At 50.1% G+C, this 18,456-nt stretch overlaps 7 protein-coding genes across 7 annotated transcripts; 3 read left to right on the top strand and 4 right to left on the bottom strand.

Annotated features, from left to right (window-relative positions):
- Window positions 1–99: 99 nt before the first annotated feature.
- On the bottom strand, window positions 100–823 carry ANOM_007017 (serine hydrolase domain-containing protein; the record flags this gene model as incomplete). Its single annotated transcript, XM_015552273.1, has 2 exons — window positions 100–645; window positions 701–823. Coding segments are annotated over 2 exons (669 nt in total), but the record flags the coding sequence as incomplete, so codon positions are not given.
- Window positions 824–1,508: 685 nt separating this feature from the next.
- Window positions 1,509–4,203, bottom strand: ANOM_007016 (putative C6 transcription factor (Leu3); the record flags this gene model as incomplete). The annotated part of the gene is made up of 6 exons (XM_015552272.1): window positions 1,509–1,816; window positions 1,874–2,407; window positions 2,458–2,723; window positions 2,787–3,224; window positions 3,277–3,728; window positions 3,802–4,203. Coding segments are annotated over 6 exons (2,304 nt in total), but the record flags the coding sequence as incomplete, so codon positions are not given.
- Window positions 4,204–5,233: 1,030 nt separating this feature from the next.
- ANOM_007015 (uncharacterized protein) lies at window positions 5,234–7,698 on the top strand (the record flags this gene model as incomplete). Its single annotated transcript, XM_015552271.1, has 4 exons — window positions 5,234–5,711; window positions 5,776–6,753; window positions 6,828–7,286; window positions 7,346–7,698. 4 exons carry the CDS (start codon window positions 5,234–5,236, stop codon window positions 7,696–7,698), a joined length of 2,268 nt encoding a protein of 755 aa, XP_015405133.1.
- A 1,427-nt stretch (window positions 7,699–9,125) lies between these two features.
- ANOM_007014 (uncharacterized protein) lies at window positions 9,126–9,576 on the top strand. The gene is made up of 3 exons (XM_015552270.1): window positions 9,126–9,204; window positions 9,267–9,272; window positions 9,339–9,576. Exons 1-3 carry the CDS (start codon window positions 9,135–9,137, stop codon window positions 9,464–9,466), a joined length of 204 nt encoding a protein of 67 aa, XP_015405134.1. The 5' UTR covers window positions 9,126–9,134; the 3' UTR covers window positions 9,467–9,576.
- A 229-nt stretch (window positions 9,577–9,805) lies between these two features.
- Window positions 9,806–13,008, bottom strand: ANOM_007013 (F-box domain protein; the record flags this gene model as incomplete). Its single annotated transcript, XM_015552269.1, has 3 exons — window positions 12,747–13,008; window positions 10,649–12,625; window positions 9,806–10,601 (listed from the first exon to the last, which is right to left on the bottom strand). The coding sequence occupies exons 1-3, from the start codon at window positions 12,932–12,934 to the stop codon at window positions 9,806–9,808; spliced, it is 2,961 nt and encodes a 986-aa protein (XP_015405131.1). The 5' UTR covers window positions 12,935–13,008.
- Window positions 13,009–13,757: 749 nt separating this feature from the next.
- On the top strand, window positions 13,758–16,050 carry ANOM_007012 (putative C6 transcription factor; the record flags this gene model as incomplete). The annotated part of the gene is made up of 5 exons (XM_015552268.1): window positions 13,758–14,452; window positions 14,505–14,942; window positions 14,992–15,376; window positions 15,431–15,566; window positions 15,629–16,050. 5 exons carry the CDS (start codon window positions 13,758–13,760, stop codon window positions 16,048–16,050), a joined length of 2,076 nt encoding a protein of 691 aa, XP_015405132.1.
- Window positions 16,051–16,397: 347 nt separating this feature from the next.
- ANOM_007011 (protein translocase subunit TIM50) lies at window positions 16,398–18,276 on the bottom strand. The gene is made up of 3 exons (XM_015552267.1): window positions 17,847–18,276; window positions 17,059–17,790; window positions 16,398–16,998 (listed from the first exon to the last, which is right to left on the bottom strand). Exons 1-3 carry the CDS (start codon window positions 18,108–18,110, stop codon window positions 16,414–16,416), a joined length of 1,581 nt encoding a protein of 526 aa, XP_015405129.1. The 5' UTR covers window positions 18,111–18,276; the 3' UTR covers window positions 16,398–16,413.
- Between the last annotated feature and the right edge of the window lie 180 nt (window positions 18,277–18,456).

The following is an 18,456-nucleotide window of genomic DNA, read 5'->3' as shown; positions in this document are numbered from 1 at the left end:
AGAAGAAGAAGAAGAAGAAGAAGAAGAAGAAGAAGAAGAAGAAGAAGAAGAAGAAGAAGAAGAAGAAGAAGAAGAAGAAGAAGCATCCCAGACATACGCGCCCGCCAGCTCATCCGGCCGACTGGCCACCGCATCACGGAGCGTCCAATACGTCGCGTCCATGTGGAGCGGAGCCCAGATTCTTTCCCGGAGGAAGACGCCCAAGTCGCGGCCGGTGAGGGTTTCGATCGCGTGCGAAACGGCCGTGTACATGAAGCTGTTGTACATGTATTTGGTGCGGATGGCGGCTGTCATGGGGAGATGGCGCAGTCTTCGGGCCTCGTCTTTGGGGGTGCATGAGTTGTCGGGCCGGAAATGGTACGAGTGCTCTGGGAGGCCTGTTCGGTGGGAGAGGGCATCTTCGAGGGTGATGTGTTGGGTGGCGTAGGCGTCTGGGAGGACGAAGTCGGAGCGGATTAGGGATGAGAGGGGCGTTGTCCAGGTTAGGGGTTGGGGTTGTTGGGTGGTGGTGGTGGTGTTGGTGTTGGCGGCGTCGTCGATGAGGAGGGATAGGGCTGCTGCTGTGAAGGATTTGGTGGTGCTGGCTGTGTAGTAGAGGGTTTGTGGGGTGGCTGGCGTGTTGGGGTATTTGGATATGCCGTAGCCCTGGGTTTAAGTTATTTGGTTGGTTGATGTATACAGTGGTTGAGGATGTATATACCTTAGTGAAGGTATCCGGTCCATCGATGATGGCGATTGACGTGCCTGGGACGTGCCATTCGGCTAGGAGGGCGTTGACGAGATCGTCGAATTCGGGCGTTAGGGGAGATGTTCCGCGTTGCATGCTTGTTATATGTCGGAGAAGAGAGGCTAAGTATAGGCTGGGTAGGATTGGAACTGGGGTCAGAGGATATTGTACATTACTTATAGGATGCCCTTTGAACTTCTAAAGAATAAGCACTAGTTCGTTAGGCTACCGGCGTAGTTATATTAAAGGGAAGGTAAGGTAGTATTTATGCATATAGATAACCCACTCTTAATGTCGTATATTGTCCATTTTTGATCTCAGACCCTCCGCTAAGGATTAGTGCTTTTAGTACCATGGCTAAGCCTCGCCGAAGAACTGCTAGTGAAGTCTTGACGGGAGGTGCTGATCGGCCAACTTGGATAAGCTTGGGTGTACTTAATAAGACATTGTATTTATAGAGGTATCCCCATAGTCAATAGTTGGCACTGCTAGTATCATACAAAATCTAACTTATCGTACCATGGATGCACCGCTATCTTGCATACAACTACTTTGTACGTCTCTCATTCAACCGCCAATCTTGATAATCGTCTCTTCGTTAATTGTTCTCATCTGAAAATCGTCCAGGTCGGTAGTCTCGAAGAGCAGTAATGCATTATTCAAACAGTTCGACCAGACTCCTCGGGTATATATACAAATACACGCAGGAATATGCAGTAAGCCAGCCTTAAAACGCCAGTAATCGTAACACGGTAGCAAAACAAATGATTGTAGGACAAGGCTATGCAATACCTTGAGCCTCCATCCCTGAAATCGTAGAATATGAGTATGGTAAATCGACCAGCCCATCCAGCAGCCAATTCAATGGGTCAAAAACTTCGTAATTGGGCTCCATGAGCCCGCTGGGGAGTCCCGGGACGCTGCTACCAGACTGGACACTCAAGGTGGCTTGCGGAAGCATAGGTGCAGGTGCCAGGCTAGGATCTCCACCAATACCAGGCGTCGAGTTGGAAGTATGTGCAGCCCCAACAGACGACGCTGCAGAGGACTCGGCGTTAGAGTCTGGGTTGGTCGGGTTCTTAAGGTAGGCTGCATTTCGGATTAGTCTTTGGTTACACAGCGCGTCTGCGCTTGAAGCAAACATACCTTCGAGGTTTCGACCTTTCGTCCGCGCGTCTTCTCGCCATCGCCACACCGAGTCGAAAAGAAGCGACATACTCATGCGGCACCGGACTTTCAGCATCAAGGAATCGTCCATCTCGGAGTTGTCGGTGGACGGCTTGGGAGTTGGCGTACTCTGCAACCTCCACATCTGGGCTAGAACTTCGGCAAGCCGCTCCGGCAGATCATTACTAGACACTGACACTCCCCGGATAGCCCAAATAGTCCGGTTGAAAAGAGTCTTGGTATAATCCATGTTTATGTGAGCCGCAAAAAAGCTCGTGCCAAGCTTCAGCAGCGTACAGCCTGCCGCTACCATCATCTGGTAGATGTAATACGGCGTGTAGGAGAGTACCGGCCCAACCTCCGTTTCCAGGTTCATCGCAGCCTCCAGGAATGTTCTGGTTGCAACATACAAAGAAAGAAGACGATCACGGTAGTCCTTCTCAGTAGTATCGTCGAAAAAGACCGACAAATGTAGGTGCAGGTTGGCAGCACGAAGATAAAGATCGGTGATACCTGGGCAGATTAGTATGTTTCTCAATCAAGTCTCCATGGGCAAGGCTCACAATCATTCTGAGCCTTCAGCTGCGACTCGAGTTCATCGAAATCCCGAGAAAAGAACGAGATCAGCGTCGATCGTTCCTGGTCATTACACAGCCCAACAGGGTCTCGGTGGTTGATATAGAGTGCTCTGGTGACCTTGTCGCAGAGCTTTTCGATCTGAAGGCGCGCACGGATACCTTCCGGCAACTTGTAGTTTGGATCTAGTGACTCGCTTGAAAGTGTCCAGTCATACAAAGTGGACGGTGGCTGCCCATACCCGGTCGCAACCCTAGATGGCGCCTGTCAGGATAAAGATGACCCCGGAGATTTAGAGCAATGAGTGAAGACATACCGTTGAGCAACAATATTGCAGATCGCCCACGTCCTCACTTTATCTTTCAGTTCTTCTTCAATAAGCTCCACTCTGAATTTACTGAAATCTTGAGCATATGACGGGCGGTGTAGACCGAGCTGCATGGCCACCTGCATCATCATTCCACAAAGCATAAAGGTGGGATCGGTCGAGGTGCTGCTCGTGGGGAATGGCCATGTACAAAGCAAGCAGAGCGCTTTCACGACATGATAGCTTTGTGGAATGTCCGCCAGCGTACTCCATACCAGTCGCGAAACGGGGCCTGCGAGGGAGTTTAAAAGGTGAGTATCGGGCTGATAACGCCGGGCTCCAACGCTAATAATAGTCCAGAAAAGTAAGGGTGACGCATTGTAATATTCATCAGGCGACTGTCCTCGTTCAAGGAATGGAAGAAAAGGATGATAAAACGTAAAATACCTGGCAGCATTAGGACATCTCCCCAAGGCACCATATCGCAACCGAGACTTACAGATCAAATAGTTCTGTCACCCTCTCCGGCACAACGACGACATCTTCTATCCGTTTAAAGTTGTGGCTCCCGTTCCTCATATAGTTAGAACTATCGAAGCCTGACCGTAGGTCTAAAAGCGATGCAACTGCTTCGTGGGAGCCCATATACTGATCGGCAGACATGCCAGAAGGCGTGTGATAAACGCCAGCCGGACTAACATGGCTAGAAGGCTCCTGTTTGGGAGTGTGTTGGGAAGATTGTATAGACGGTGGTTGTTGGGGCATGGACGTGGTAGCATTCGCCTGGACATTGGCAATCTGCTTCCTCAGCTCGATGATCTCCCTTTCCATCTCCGCATTGCGACTGCGCTTCCCGATTCTCTTGAAGTTGGACTCGATTTTGCAATCAAGTCTCAAGCGACGACAACGGGAACAGTCCATCCATGGGTCTTGAACTACATCGCAGCGCAACTGCCGTACCCAAGTATGAATTAGTCTGACCCGTGAGGGCAACAGTGTAGTCTTGAATGGTTCAGGTGCTCACCTTCTGCTGACGACATTCGTTGCAGGCACGCTTCACAGGCTGCCTTTTCTTCTCCTCACGAAGCTCATTGTCTTCCACGTCATCGACACTGCCAGGAGAACTGTCCAACCCCGCCATGGCGACAGTGCGCTTCCTGGCTGGTCCCACGCCATCGGGCCCGCCAGTAGCCGAAGCAGAAGGATGGCTGACACCTCCCATTACGGGACTGGTGGCAGCAGGAGCATTATTCCCTGCACTTGGCTCCAGAATTTCCCCCTGCAGGCTCCCGCCTCCGATTCCGCTGGGCAGTGCTCCGAGTGACGCCAGGCTGGTTGCGGGTGAGTCGACCGATAAAGCTCGGACGGCAGAAAAAAAAAGGTTTTGACGTGACTAGTCACCACACAATTTCCACACAAACCCAGGAAGGACAGATAATAATAAAACAATAGGCTAATGGTACAGGGAATAAATGTCACCCCAAATAGTAATATGGATTATTCAAACTACCGTTCGCCAACTCGGTTGACTGGATGATCAGGTCCCCTCAGCGATGGATGAGTAACAACAGTGGGGGGGAGGCGATTGAGAAGCTGTCCGATCTCGCTCTCACGTGGTTGCCCGCCGCACGTGATGATAACGGAGGCATAATGAGGAGGAGATATAGTCGGACAGTCCCTTGGTTCATGTTCATGTTCTACCCTCGAAGATCCAAGGTGCACGCAGCACTCGACGACTCGTGATTTTTCTGGTCTACCTTGTCATGGTCCAAGTGACTTTGACAAGTTTATTTCAAGTGAAAGAGCATATGAGCCGCATTCTTCCGCCTCGCCGCATTGTAGATCCCCCATTCCGCATCTCCTGAGATCTTATTCTTATCACATACTTCCATGCCATGGTGGAACGCCGCTAGAACAACGGGTTTGTTAGCCGACCGTCGCTAGGAACCGCTTCGTATTGTCGTCAAATCCTACCCAGTTTGCTAGGGATCAACCCCCGAAAGCACCACACATCGTATTCCCGAGGCTGTGTCGCTCATTGCCCCATGATAGGCATTAAGCCTTGCACTGCCGCTAGGAGACCATCCCAATGGTTGCTGGTCATGAAAGGAAAAGCTTGTTGATCACTGCTGCAATGCCACACTAATGGGTTGCCCGACTTCTAGAAACAATGTCTCTCCGTGGATGCAGAAGTGTTCTTCATAACCCTTTATGTTGGTATCCCTAATCTTTGATTCGCTCATCCGTGGATCATCGCCCCCATTTTACTGTTTGCCCGGCGACGCATCACTAAGCCATCTTCCAAATTCTTACATCACAGGGTTCTTATATAGGAGTGTAAAGATTACGTATAAAGCAGCACGGCTTCTTCAAAGCTGATCGAATACCTATTAATCTTTTTTTTTCCCCCGCAATATGATATCTAAAGTATATGAATCTTCAGTCGTTTAAGCAAGATGAAATCGTCTCCTTCCGAAAAGCTCACAGAAGACGTCGCGGAAGTTGAACCTCCAGCGTACGATCAGGTTGATGGGCCTCCCCTAGTAATACCGCCGTTGAACTTGTTCCAAACGGCTGGTCCGCCTGTTTGTTCGACAGTCACCCAAGACCAATGTATTGCTCATCTCAAGTTCTTAGCAGCACTCGCCGATCTACGCGATAACATAACTAACATCAACGGTCTATTCAATATCAATGATCCTGACCCAGATGTTTTTGGAGCTACTACACATGAGGCATTTGCTCGTGTCAAAGAAAAGCGATGGGCTGTGTACACAGCCAGGGCCGTCGACCGCTACACGACTTGGTGGCAGAAGTGTATTCAATCCCCTAGACGGTTTCTCAAGCGCCGTGACCTGGTAGACGACAGTTATGACTTAATTACCGAGCATGCGAAATCGTACAACTGGTCTCCAAAGGCAATGCCCCCTCTAGGTGAGTGAAGCCTTGGAGCGGCCTTGATAGACCATCGCAAGTTGCTGACAGGCTTCTTCATCAGATATTCTAATGGTGTGGCATGCACATATGCTGAACCCTAGGGTCTTTCTTGAAGATTGCATTCGGGGAGGTGCCATGGACTTGTGGACAGCCGGTTTCCCGTGGGAAATTATCAACTCCTGTATCGACGATCAAACCATGGAATACAACGCTGGAGAGGCAGCGTTAGCCCAATTTCAGCAGAAAACCGGTCTGCCCTGGGACAATCTAAAGTGTTCATCGAAGAAGCCCCTCACTTGTCCTGGCTGTAAGCACGAGCTGTCCGTGCCCTGGACCGAAGCTCGGATATCTTACCCATTCGATGAAGCATTTAACAGCTGCCGTGGCCTCGCAGATAAAAATTTCCAAACGACATGTTCAGTCTGTAACTTCCAAGTCACACACGAGACCCTAAAGATCGAGAAGTTTCGGAAAGATGTTAGGGCTTTTTGGGCTTCGGACGTGCCGATGCCGGGAACGTTCTACGATGTCAGGGGTGTGCCAAAAGCTGTCTCTGTCTCGACTCGAAAGACGAGGCAGTCCATATTCCCTAATCGCTTAATCAAGGCGATAGGCACCGGTCTCCTTTCGCAGACTGACCCAACGGACGATAACTGCAGGACAATGACGGCGTTACGCAATACGCTACAGTCTAGCATCATGAGCCGGGACACCATGCGAAAGGCCAACCCAGATTCAGTCATTCTCTCATTATGGCCAGAAGAGAAGGTGGCATTCCGTCGGATGATGGCTCGCTATTGGGATAATCACAGCCCCTTCGCTATTGACCTGGTTGGTGCTGTCATTCGACAAGGGACTTTTGTTCAAAAGATGGACAATATCGATTGGCTTCACTCGCCTACCGTGAAAGCAACCATGGACCGTTTGATAAAAAATATGAAGTTTTCTTCGAAATCATGGCTCGGAACCCACGCAACATGGCTGTCCCAACTCTGGATGTCGATCTCGCCTGGCATACCCATCAACTGTCGCCTTCAAGGTACTTTGACTATTCCATCTTTACAACACGGCAACACACCAGGATTGCGAAATTTATTGATCACGACGATAAAGTCGCAGAAACTAAACTTTCGGATGGATTCGAATGGACTAGCAAAATGTACAAGAAGCTCACCAAAGGTGATATCTACAGCGAGTGCACTTGCTGGTACTGTGAAGCTATTCGAGCTCCGGATCTCAGCGACGGCATCTTTGTCTCCCCGTCAACCTCCCGAGCGCGTGAAGCGGCCGCCAATCTCCACAATCGGCCAGATATATCTTCGAATCCGGACAAGAACCCCCATATCTCCGCGCACAGTGCCGTCCCAGCGGAAACAAAGAAGACACGGTCCGGCTTGAATCCTCGACATGTGAAGCACTTGAAGCTTCAAAGCAACTACGAAAAGGCACGTCGTCGTGCAGAGAAGCGAGATCGCAAACAAGGCAACAAGGAACAGGACCGTGCTTCCGACGCCAGTCTTTATGCCCTTCCCATGGCATACGGTTATCCGATATATGTGCCCTACTACGCCCGTACGTGGCTGACCCTGCGTGCACTCCAATGCATATGCTTCAAATCCAGGCTGTATGAGCTTCGTCTCCGGGGCCCATGGCAACTGTGCTGCAGGAACCTGCGGAGGCAGTGTTGCGGCAGGCGGGTGTGGTGGGATGGGAGGGGGGTGCGCCGGCGGATGTGCTGGCGGGGCAGGCGGAGCAGCAGGCGGGTGTGGATCAGGAGGTGGTAGTGCAGGGTGCGGCGGGGGTAGCAGTGGGGGAGGCGGAGGTGGAGGCTGTGGTGGCGGGGGAGGAGGAGGAGGAGGCTGTGGCGGAGGGGGTTGCTGAAGAGATTCTAAGCCAGTATACTTGCTTTCAGATTATGGTTGTGTACTTCGAGCGTGTTTGGAATTCGTTGCTTGTGAACTTTATACTCGATACCATGAATTAATACGATTTTGAATAATGACTACTGGAAAAAAGAGGCTTTTATTTTCGTGGCTACCGAAACTTGAACTTGAGAATAACATGCGAATCAGACAATCAAAATGCTCTATCTAGAGTAATACCATCTCAGATCAATGAAAAGAAACGCAGAATTAGTGAACCGGCATAGTCACATCACCAACAAGTCTGCAAAACTTCGCTCACCTCTATACTTGAGTACACCAGCCGTACCTGGGTTTCAACCTCGTCTGGGGTTATGTCCAGAAGATGAGCCAAGACAGTGTGATGATTATATACCCAACTCCTTGGACTGGCAGTCGCATGCCAGCTTCACCCCGATTATATGACATATTCTTTCCAAGCCTCTATATCAAGATAAGAAACACGTAGCCGAGCTCCGGGGTATTATAGCTACTATAGTATGTATTCGAATCTAATATGAGTATCTGGGAAATTGAAAGCTGAAGTCCAACGGATCAATCCCTTCAGCAACAATACGGCCGAGTAGCTGGATATCACCTAGGGCTCTCTCTCTCTACTTTACGTGTTCAGGTTAGTGTTGTACTCTCTTAATATTCATACTAATAGCAGTCCTTGATATGTATCTAGAGGTTTAGAATGTATTTTTGAAAATTCTTCCAGTGAATATCGGTAGAGGATAGCGCTTGTCCAAAGATATACATATCCCAATTGCTCATCTATCACCAGTGTGCACTTCCAGTAATCACCGTAGTATTTTCAGTTGGAAATGTATCTAGAGTGAACACCAAATTCATCTTTGGTTTCGTAGAGATTGAAGTTCTGCCTAGTATGCATGGTAAAAAAATTCTCCGATACTCATCAATGCATCGATGGACCACGATCAAATCCCCGATAAGGTAGTAAAAGGCACGGGCCGCCAAACCCAATCAGGGCGCCGCTAAACCTGACCTACAAGACGCAGGTATCAATCTGCATCACTCAGGGCAAACTTCAAAATATGACGAAATCCCCTGGAGAAATAGTGAACAACGTCATCTATTCGATGTGCATCTGCAACACTAACCTACTACGCATCCATGGCCAATAACAGCCGGCAATGGTTGCCAAGGCCCAAGGTCGATCCATTTGTAGAATGCATCTATTGCTGCATTCGGAAATCAAACTAGGACTGCAACCTTTGGGGGAAAGTATGTCATTCCACGGTTACGATGTCGCAGAGTTGCATCGACAGAAGTTATATACGTAACCAGTAGGTTATACTGGTTGTCTTTGTCTGGGTTGGTCCTCTGGTCCCCTGGATATATAAACCTTCGGGTAGCTGGGTGAAGACTCTTCCCTATCTTGTTTATCTATACCTCTGTTCTCGAATATACTTCTTCAGTCGGTATGTATCTCACTTAGTCATACATGCAGTTCTGATGGTAAATTGACAGACCACAATTGCCACCAGAAAACAGAATGGACATTAATAAGCTCAAGAAGGGTCTCAACGACACCACTGAATCCGCAAAGGATCAAATCAATAAACGTATGTACAAACCTGAAGATTCTTTTTGGTGTATAGGGATGATTTAACTAACGAATACACAGTCTACGGTAAGTAACGGATTTAAAACTTACGCTTTGTTCTGCTCTACTCCACTACATAATGCTCATACGCAGTAGAAAAACCAGGCGAGACCGCAAACGATGCTTTGAACAAGGGCAAAGAACAGGCTGCCTCTGCTGCTGACAACGCCAAGGCGGCCTTGGACAAGGCTCTGGGCAAAGGAGAGAACAACAACGCTTGAAAGGGTCGACATTTAATCAGGTAACATGGTTGGGCTTCCATTCTACTATTTGTGCATAGAGACCCGCTACGGTAGGAATGGTTAGATAAACAACATAAGCCATTTGAGGTAACTCATGTTTCCTTGCAAAGGCCACTTTTAAGTGAATATGTTTAGTCTCGTGTGCTGCGCAGCAGCCATATACGCTGATCAGCCGCTGTACGCCTTGATTCAGTTTAACTGGGTATATCTAAATGACGTGGTGCGAAGAGAGACACGGAGAGAGAGAAAATAGAAAGAGGAAGAAAATACCGAGACCAATTGCTGAGGGAAAGCCACTCAATGGCAATGCCAGCTACATCACAATGCATTTATTTCGTTTTCTATTTCTTTCGTAATGGTGCGTTCGTTCCATTCCTCTATACGCCTCCTCCAGAGGTCGTTCGACGGTTGGGAGCTCGTGGAGAGTGTAGGGTCAGTGGATGCCCGGCGATTAAGAGGTGGTATAGCTGGCGACTCCTGCCGAATGTCTTGCGACTGCGGGCGCCGGCCCATCGACCTATGGTACCCGGTACGTAGCCATGAATCGCGTGGGATGTCCAGAGAGGCGTACTGGGGGTCTGGGAATTGTAGGTTGGGTGACGAGAGGGAATAGGGATGATTAAGATTAGGCAGCATATCTGGAATTTCAGGTACAGCGTCTTGCCATTCTAGAAGTTCTCCTGGGCTCACCACGGACTCAGTTTGGGTCTCCTGGAGCGATGCTTGCTGCACAGGAGCTGGCAATATCGTCGCCGTTGTAGCTGCAGTATAATGGAGATTCGTTGAGTCAAGGTTCCCTACAGTGTTTTGGTCAACCTCTTGAGAAGTGGCTATGGCCTGCGGTTGTATATGCAGGGGCGCCGACGGCACGCTGGGCACCTCCCCATTCTGAGAGTACGGGTGGTCCGAGGCTCCTCTTTGGACCAAGTTGCTTTGTGTTCGGCTAAGGCCGGGGGCCTCTGAAGCTCTGGTTGTTCTTCGCACTAGAGAGGCTAATCTAGATCCACTGATGGTATTCAGTCTTTGTAGAGGAGTCCGAGGCAAAGGCTCCTCGGCCATATCCTCTAGGCGAGTAGTACGAGACCTTTGAAGTCCATCTGGTACATCGCTGACTCTTTGTGCAGGCTCGGTTCTGAGGGAAGAAGGGTTCTTCTAAGATACTCCGGAAGCGGTGCATCGGGTTCACGAGTATAGGGAGGTGGAGGGGGGACCCAGTTATCGGCGTCACTTTCATGAGGAACCTGAAAGATCGGAGGAACCGGTCTCGCCTCAAGAACACGCCGTGACTCGTCACGATATCGTGGGTTGTACCGTGTGCGACTAGTAGCCGCTGCGGTAGCAGCACGACGCAGTGTATCTCGGGAACGCGGCTGGGTGTTGTCGTAGGGAGTGTCTGGAACCGGAGGTGTATCACCATCACCTATATCATTCGAGGAAACAGAGAAGTAAGAACTATTTCGACGAATGATTAACGGTGGTGATTGGCTCATGGAAATAGCTGCTGGGTACGATTCACGAGCAACAGTTCTGGCCCGGTAGGAAGAATTGCCACGATGCAAACGCGTTCTTCTTCTTTCCAGCTCAACCTCTGTGTCCAAGCTGGTATTGGGTTCGTGGAGCATCTTCGGCTCCGTCTCGCCAATTTCGATGCTTATTTCAGTGGAACTCCCATCTTTCGGTGATCGCTCGAAATCTAAAAGTAGCACTCGTCCGCCATCAACCGGAACATCTTCTTCACCAATTGTCGGAGGGCTAATGCCGCCGGGTGCCACAGCCACCAGTCTACGATGGTCAGCCGGAGCCTCGGCATGTCGTACCCAGCAAGCAGCAGTTATCCCAGACATATCGCTCATCTTATGACCCCTGATAAGCATTTTCGGCTTGGCGATAGAGTGTTGCAGTCGTTGTGCATTATCTGGTAGGGACACCGCCTCCTCCGCTCGGTGACTTGGGCCATTGTCCGAAGCACAAAGTGCGGCTGCCAAGGTACTTGACGGTGCAATATCAAGGCGGTCCGGTATGCCATATACCCAGAGACCGGAATCTTGGAAACCTAGGGCGGCAAGTTCTCCAGTACAATCAACTGTCGGCAGCATGATTGGTGGAGACTCCTGCAGTCCATTTCCAGATGTCGGACTCACGAAATATACTGTACCAGAATTCACATTGTTGGTCCCAATCGCCCTGAATGCGGCGGCCTCTTTATCAAAACCCAAGATCCAACTGCCGTCACCTTCGGTATGTAGTGGAAGAAGGCAAGCGTGACTATAGCTTTGTATAATCTCAGGAAATAAAATCTGAGTGGTCCACATGCGTGTATGGGCTTCCCTGGCCGAGATATCGGTAACAGGCTCTGTGTAGAACGGCACTGTGATAGTGACTAGACTGGTATTCTGGCTATCGCCAGACGAACCGAGCAGCATGACCCCATCTGATGAAAACGCAATGGAATCCACGCCAGCACAGCGTACGGCTCTTCGCTCGGTCGCAAGTGTTCCTTCTCCAATTGCGTATACTTCGATCCTATCGGTATACGCGATGGCAAGAACGCCGCCTGTTGGAGACAGTGCTAGAGCCTGTGGGACATCATTCAACTTGATATTTTGAACGTGCCTTGCTTCTTCGTTAGATAAACTGTATATGTTGACTTGATGGCTAGACGACACCACAGCAAGAAGCGAACCATCATCCAGGATGGTAGCGTTCAGCGGACGTCTCCAGGTTTTGAGTTCATGTCTCACTACAGCTGAGCCAGATGCCACATCGAGAACAACGATCCTCGAAGAGCTTATGCAGAGTACTAATTGAGCACTGGGTGAGAAAGCAAAACGAAAAGCCTCTCCATGTGGGAAAGCTGTCGAAGAACTCATTGATGTTGAAATAAGCTTCACCAAGGTTTGGTGGGGTCTAAGGAAGACCTCGAAGGCATTGCGTCTTATCTCTGCCCCAAACTTCAGCTTCAGGATAGCAAGGTCATCCGAAGTGACTTCATCCGAAGTGGCTTTTGCCGTCAAAGAGAAGGATGGGCAACGAGATAGATGGTGAGAGTATAATAGAGGCGAATCTGAGATCCGCCTCCATTTTCGGTTCAAAAAGGCTAGAGACGCAAAAGTGTTTGCGTCGACAACATAAAGGATGCTGCATAGCCGGTTAAAACAGTTCTTATCTTGAAGGACAAGTTGTACCAGAGACGTCTTTGCTGACGGGCGCAAGAGTCACCGCAGTAGCTGTTGGGGCCAAGAAGAACGTTATAACTTACTGCTCAATTACTGTGCGAGGTAAACTGTTGAAGAGAGATGAGATCAGCTCACCTGACCGCGATTGGCTCTTCCCAAGCGAGCCGTTCTGTTGTTGGCTGGAGCCTGCACTCGGAAGCTGCTCAGGGTCGTGATGAGGACCATCGAGCCGCTCAGCACTGGGCAGCCGAACATCCTCCTCCATGGTCATCGAGTCATAAAAGTCTACATTTGCTGGAAAGAATATACTATAGGATTCAATTGCACATCGCCACGGGGTTTTCTAGGCAGTAAAGGGGCGAAGTTTGGAGAATCAACCGAAGCGCTTGTGGAAGGACGGAGGCGCCAGCTTTAGCGTCCCGGTGGCTGTGTCTCCCAACGCCAATGCAACGATGATCTGGAGCCAGCGCGTACATGAGATGAGACGCAGGCGTAGCTCAAATGTTTCGGATTAATGATGTGCAGAAATGTGGATCTCCCTCAGTAAGATCCCCGATGCTCCAGACAACGACGAGAAACGAGCAACCGAGCACGATCGCGGGGAAGAATCCATACGATATACTGCATTCCCAAGGCATGGGATATAAATAGAGAGCCACGTCCAAGGCACGTGGTTGGTCCTGAAGGCTGACTCAGCTTCCCCACACTTTCCGATAAGAAAATGGGAACTTGGTCTGGGAGAAAAGCTAAGGAGACCTCCGCGATTTGTCACCTTGGATATGTCTTGATTTACCCCCCTCGGATTGAGTCACAGAACAGTAGCGTGGACTATGAGGGCCTCTGTGCGACTTCGCGACTAACATCATCTGGTTCAATGTCGCTTGCATTGACCGTGCGCTAGTCGGTTTTCATGACCCAAACTCGTCAAGTGTGCCAGCCCTTACAGTATTTGCCTCGCCGCCTGCACCTCAAGCGCCAATTCCTTGACAACCTCGGATAGTTTGTTTGCGCGTACGCGACTCTCTCTCAATTGGGTCCTCAAAGACTAACAATAGCCGTTCTTGGATTAATAAGCAGCCCATTTAAGAGTCGTTATGCCACCTGCGACTGCTCAGAGTAGCTCTGCTACTCAAAAGCTTGTGACTCCGGGATTTAACGCCGGCGCAAGGCCATACAGATCTCACAAAGTCAGGGCTTGTGACTTGTGTCGGAAGCGCAAGTCCCGATGCACGGTGGATATCCCAGGCCAGTCATGTCTCCTATGCCGAGTCCAGGGAGCAGATTGTCATTACCAAGAAGAATCCAATCACGATACATCCATTGCTAATGGCCCCGACCCCAAAAGATGGTCCGTTGATAATACCAGTGAAAGCATGCCCTCTGGCCAGAAGCGCAAGCGTACCCCCCACAGCGATTCGCCTCCCAGTCGTCCACGAGAAAGTACTTCCACCCTACCCCGCGCGAGTTCCGTAGTGGACAGTCGCAGCAGCGAAACGCGACGGCAAGGAGTTGAAGATCCTCACAATGAATCTGTTCATATCGTTGGTCCCGTTGTGGCAGATGATGCGCAGGTAATCGAGAAGTTTATGCCGCCAGAGCATTCCAACACGAACGAGGACCCTAACAGCCATCCGTACAATGTTTACTCGAACGATCCGAGAAAACCCATCCTGTATACAACTATCTCTAGGCGGAGACAAGGCATGCGAGTTGGCATCCCACCTGGAGAGAACCAGAAAGAAGTTCTGGAACAAATACTCGGGCCTTTCAGGCATGATCTAGTTAGGCTGTACGCTTTCGATCGTCTCTTAACACAACTAAGTACTGATTCCTATCTGCAGCTTTATAGACAGGTTCAACGTAGCATTCCCAATCTTTGATGGCGACAGCTTCTGGGAGGCATACATCTCGGAGGTCCCAGGGGAACCACCTGCGTCTCTTATATGTCAGGTCTATTCCATGTCGCTTGTCTACTGGAAACACGTGCCGAAGCTTGCCAGCCACCCCAAACCGGATGTCCGATATGCAGTCAATATGACCGTGGCCGCCCTCCACGAGGAATTCTCTGCCCCGGGCTTGTCGACTATAAGTTGTGCTCTGATTGATCTAACCGGGCGGCCAATATTCTCCATGACCGGCAATGCTATCAGTTGCGGTCGAATGATATCTCTCGCTCACTGCCTTGGCCTGAATCGAGATCCCAGCCATTGGAAGGTCTCTCAGAGGGAGAAAGATCATCGTATACGATTATGGTGGGGTGTCGTGATACACGATCGCTGGTGAGTCCCTTTATGTACGGTCTCTTATTGTTGCTGACTCAGTCGAAAGGGGGAGCTTTGGTCACGGTGTACCTCCCCAGATTGCCAAGAATCAATACGATGTCCCACTCCCTACAATCGACGGTTTACTGTCGCCGAATGGTCGCACCAATGAGCGCGTGAGGGCCGCTCACTGCCACATTGCGCTGTGTCGCTTGACGGAGATTCTTGGCGAGCTCATGCCACTCGTATACGGCTTGCAACACCGAGTTTCACGCGAGACCTCCAAGAGATTACGACAGATCAGAACTGATCTCGACATGTGGGAGGATTCTCTTCCTGACTGGTTGAGGTCACCAGCAAGTACGAGCACGGAGGAACGTATCTCTGGGACATGTAGCTTGCAGCTGGCCTTCCTGGCCGTCAAGATGCTTGTAAGCAGAGTGGAACTGAACGTAAGTCTCTAACACTGCGCAGCTTCAAATGCATTCCTAACAGGTCAACCATAGGAGGTCAATAGTGCAGATACCGATAACCCAGAGGCACGGCGCTACTTCCAGACGGAATGCCGACGCTCTGCTGAAGAAATCGTTCAATTTATCTCGTCACTCCGGAAAGAGAACTTCCAGGAGTTCTGGTTGCCATGTATGAGATAGCCCCTTAGAACCCATGAGATCCTCTGGTACCAATATCTAACCCTGCCACAGACAGTGCCTTCCACCTCACATCCACCGCCACTCTTCTTGTCCGCTGCGCGCTGGAAACAACAGACACGGACGTAGCTCGCTCCTGTATCAACAATGTGGAGATGTTCCGGAGTATATTACGTCGTGTCAGAGAAGAGGAGGACTGGGATGTAGCGGACATGTGCCTGGACCACTGCGATCGGATCCTCAACAGACTCCCTGGCAACGGAAGCACTCCTGACCTCAACTTCAGTGGTGTTGTGCAGCCTGATAATCGCTTGGTGAACCCGGCTGCAATTTCGCTTCCTGAGACGCAGACGAATAATGATATTGTTGATGATATGATGTCCATCTCCGGGACTTTTGGTACGATGGATGGTTTCCCGTTTGATATGACGGGTATCTGGGATGTTTCTGTTTTCCAGGACGTGAATTTACCATGATGTAACATGTTAGAGATGAACCGGGAGGGATTCTCTTTCAATTATACCCAATGTGAACTTTATATGTATGTTAGTTTTCAACGTAAATATGGTGTCTAGTGCAAGTACTTCTATATCTCGAAAACAGAAAACTTGAATTTAAAGACATTAAACTTGTAATCTCATTTATACAGAAGACATATAATAAACCAAATGCTATTTTACATACAACCCATGATGATGCTCAGGAGCCAAAAAAGGAGAACCTCTAATCATAACCCCACCCCCAGAAAAAAGCACCTCAGGTACACATTAAAAGATCCAATCGAGAGAAGAGGGTTGCTTCCAGTTGACCGCCAGGCGCCATAATCCTCAGGAAAACAATTACTGCTTGCCAGCACCGAACATGCTAGTGAAAGAGCCCTTCATCTGGTTCATCTGCTCCTGCCGAGCCTTCTCCTCTTCAGCGGCCATCTCAGCGAGCCACTTCTCACCGTTCTCACGGATCTCCTTCTCCATCATCTCGTAGTTTTTCTGGCCTCGCTCACGGATCTGATCCCAGAGCATCTTACCCTGGGCGAGACCCTCAGATGGGGTCGCTTCGCCGTCCAAGGTTCGGGTGGATTTCAAGCCAAAAGCAGAGGCCAAGCTACCCATGCTGACCTTAGGCCGCTTCTGCTGCTCCTCGCCCAGCTCCTTCTGGAACCGCTCACGCATGGCCTTCTCGCGCTTGGCGAACTCAACAGGGATATCGGTGCCCTCAAACGACTTTAGGACAGGGCGCACGTCTTCCACTCCCATACCGGCAATGTATTCAAGCAAAGGAATCAAAGCGACCAAAGTCTTGTCCTTGGAGTCGCCGTGCCACTTGTTAAGGATGATAGCGTTTTCGGGTTGCAGGCGGGCGTGTTCCTCCTTGGTGTCGATCAAGATAACCTTGGACATGTCACGGTTGAGGTAGGAAAGATCCTATATAGGTGCGGTCAGTGAGTGTACGATGTATTTTCATCTGTGTTTGACAAGACATACCTTGATATACTCTCCATCCTTGTATCTAGTGGCTTCCCTGAACAGTGGCCAGCGGATGATGCGGAAAGGATCGAGCTTGCGAAGTACCTGGTCTGCCATCATGCTTGGAACGCTGGTGAAAAGCACAAGTTCATAGTATTGGTTGAGGTAGCGAAGGAAATAATCAACTCCAGGTCGCTTGGCAACCCGCCATCCGTGTTCACGACTCCATTCACTGTGCACAAGCAAATCTTCCAAGCTCAGCACCAAGGTGTAAGGCTGGCGGAGATTGGGGTCTTCATCAGGGAGTAGCTTCGGGAAGGCGGGGTCTTTGTAGTAGCTGGTAATATCGCCAAAGCGAGCTTTGACGCGGCTGTACCAAAGTCCAAAACTCCATCCCGAGGGGACATCCGGATGAAGTCTCTCCTCCTCTTCAGTCTCCCAGTTCCGTCCCAAATAGGCAACACCACCTGCGCCAGCAAGCAGGAAAAGGGCATACATGAGGTTGGCCATCCGGGCCCTTCGGCGATCAAGAGACGAAACATAACCATCCTTGGGGATATCGCCGCCGTGACCATCATCCGTGTAGTCTTCGGAGCGGGAAGGGTCTTCGGTGAGATTCAGTGCAGTCGGTCCACGACCTTTCGAGCGAGCTTCTAGTTCCGCGGCAAGGGTAGAGGGAATGCCCTGTGTGAGATCGGGAAGTGGTTTTTGAGGCGCAGCTTGTTCGGCCGCCGTCTGGCTAAATTCAGCCTTGTCGAATCAGTCAGCTATGGAAATCGAAATCCATAGTCAGGACGATTACTCACAGATTCGGCAGTCTGGTTTGCTGTGTTTCTTTGTGCATCCGCATTGGTGTCGAATTCAGCTTGAGAGGCCGAATACTCTTGTTGTGAAGGCTGCGTAGCCTGGTCGGCTTTGGGAGGCTTGACAGACTCGGGCAGCTTATAAGGAGCCTTGGGTTTATTGTTCTTTGCGTACCACCGAGAGTGGGTAATCGGTAAGGCGGATAAACGAACCGTAGAGGCGAGGGTGTTAGACCTCGTCAGAGGCAATACTGCACGGCTAAGCATAGTGGAAAAGAAGAAAGTGTGATGTAATTAAGGATAGGCAAAGTCTAACAATGTACTCATGCTCTGCACAAGGTAGGCGGCTTGAGCGGGAGTTATAACAGGACCTAACACCAGACCGATCCAACAAATGCACGAGAGTACGTTGACTGTCTGAGAGTCCGTCTGTCGAAGTCCAGAAGATAGCCGGTCGAGGGTCAGAGCTTCGGAAAAGTTGCGCTGTCGGAGGTACGGCGAGCGGCAAGCCCCCACCGCGCACCGCGGCCTATAAAATCTTCCACCTTCGGCCGGTTTCTCCCTTTTCTTTTTCTTTTCTTCTCCAAGTTATGAAAGTTGAAACCCAGTCGGT

Source organism: Aspergillus nomiae (genome assembly GCF_001204775.2).
Source record: "Aspergillus nomiae NRRL 13137 chromosome Unknown contig00221, whole genome shotgun sequence".
NCBI lineage: Eukaryota > Fungi > Ascomycota > Eurotiomycetes > Eurotiales > Aspergillaceae > Aspergillus > Aspergillus nomiae.
This window is presented reverse-complemented; position numbering and strand designations above follow the sequence as displayed.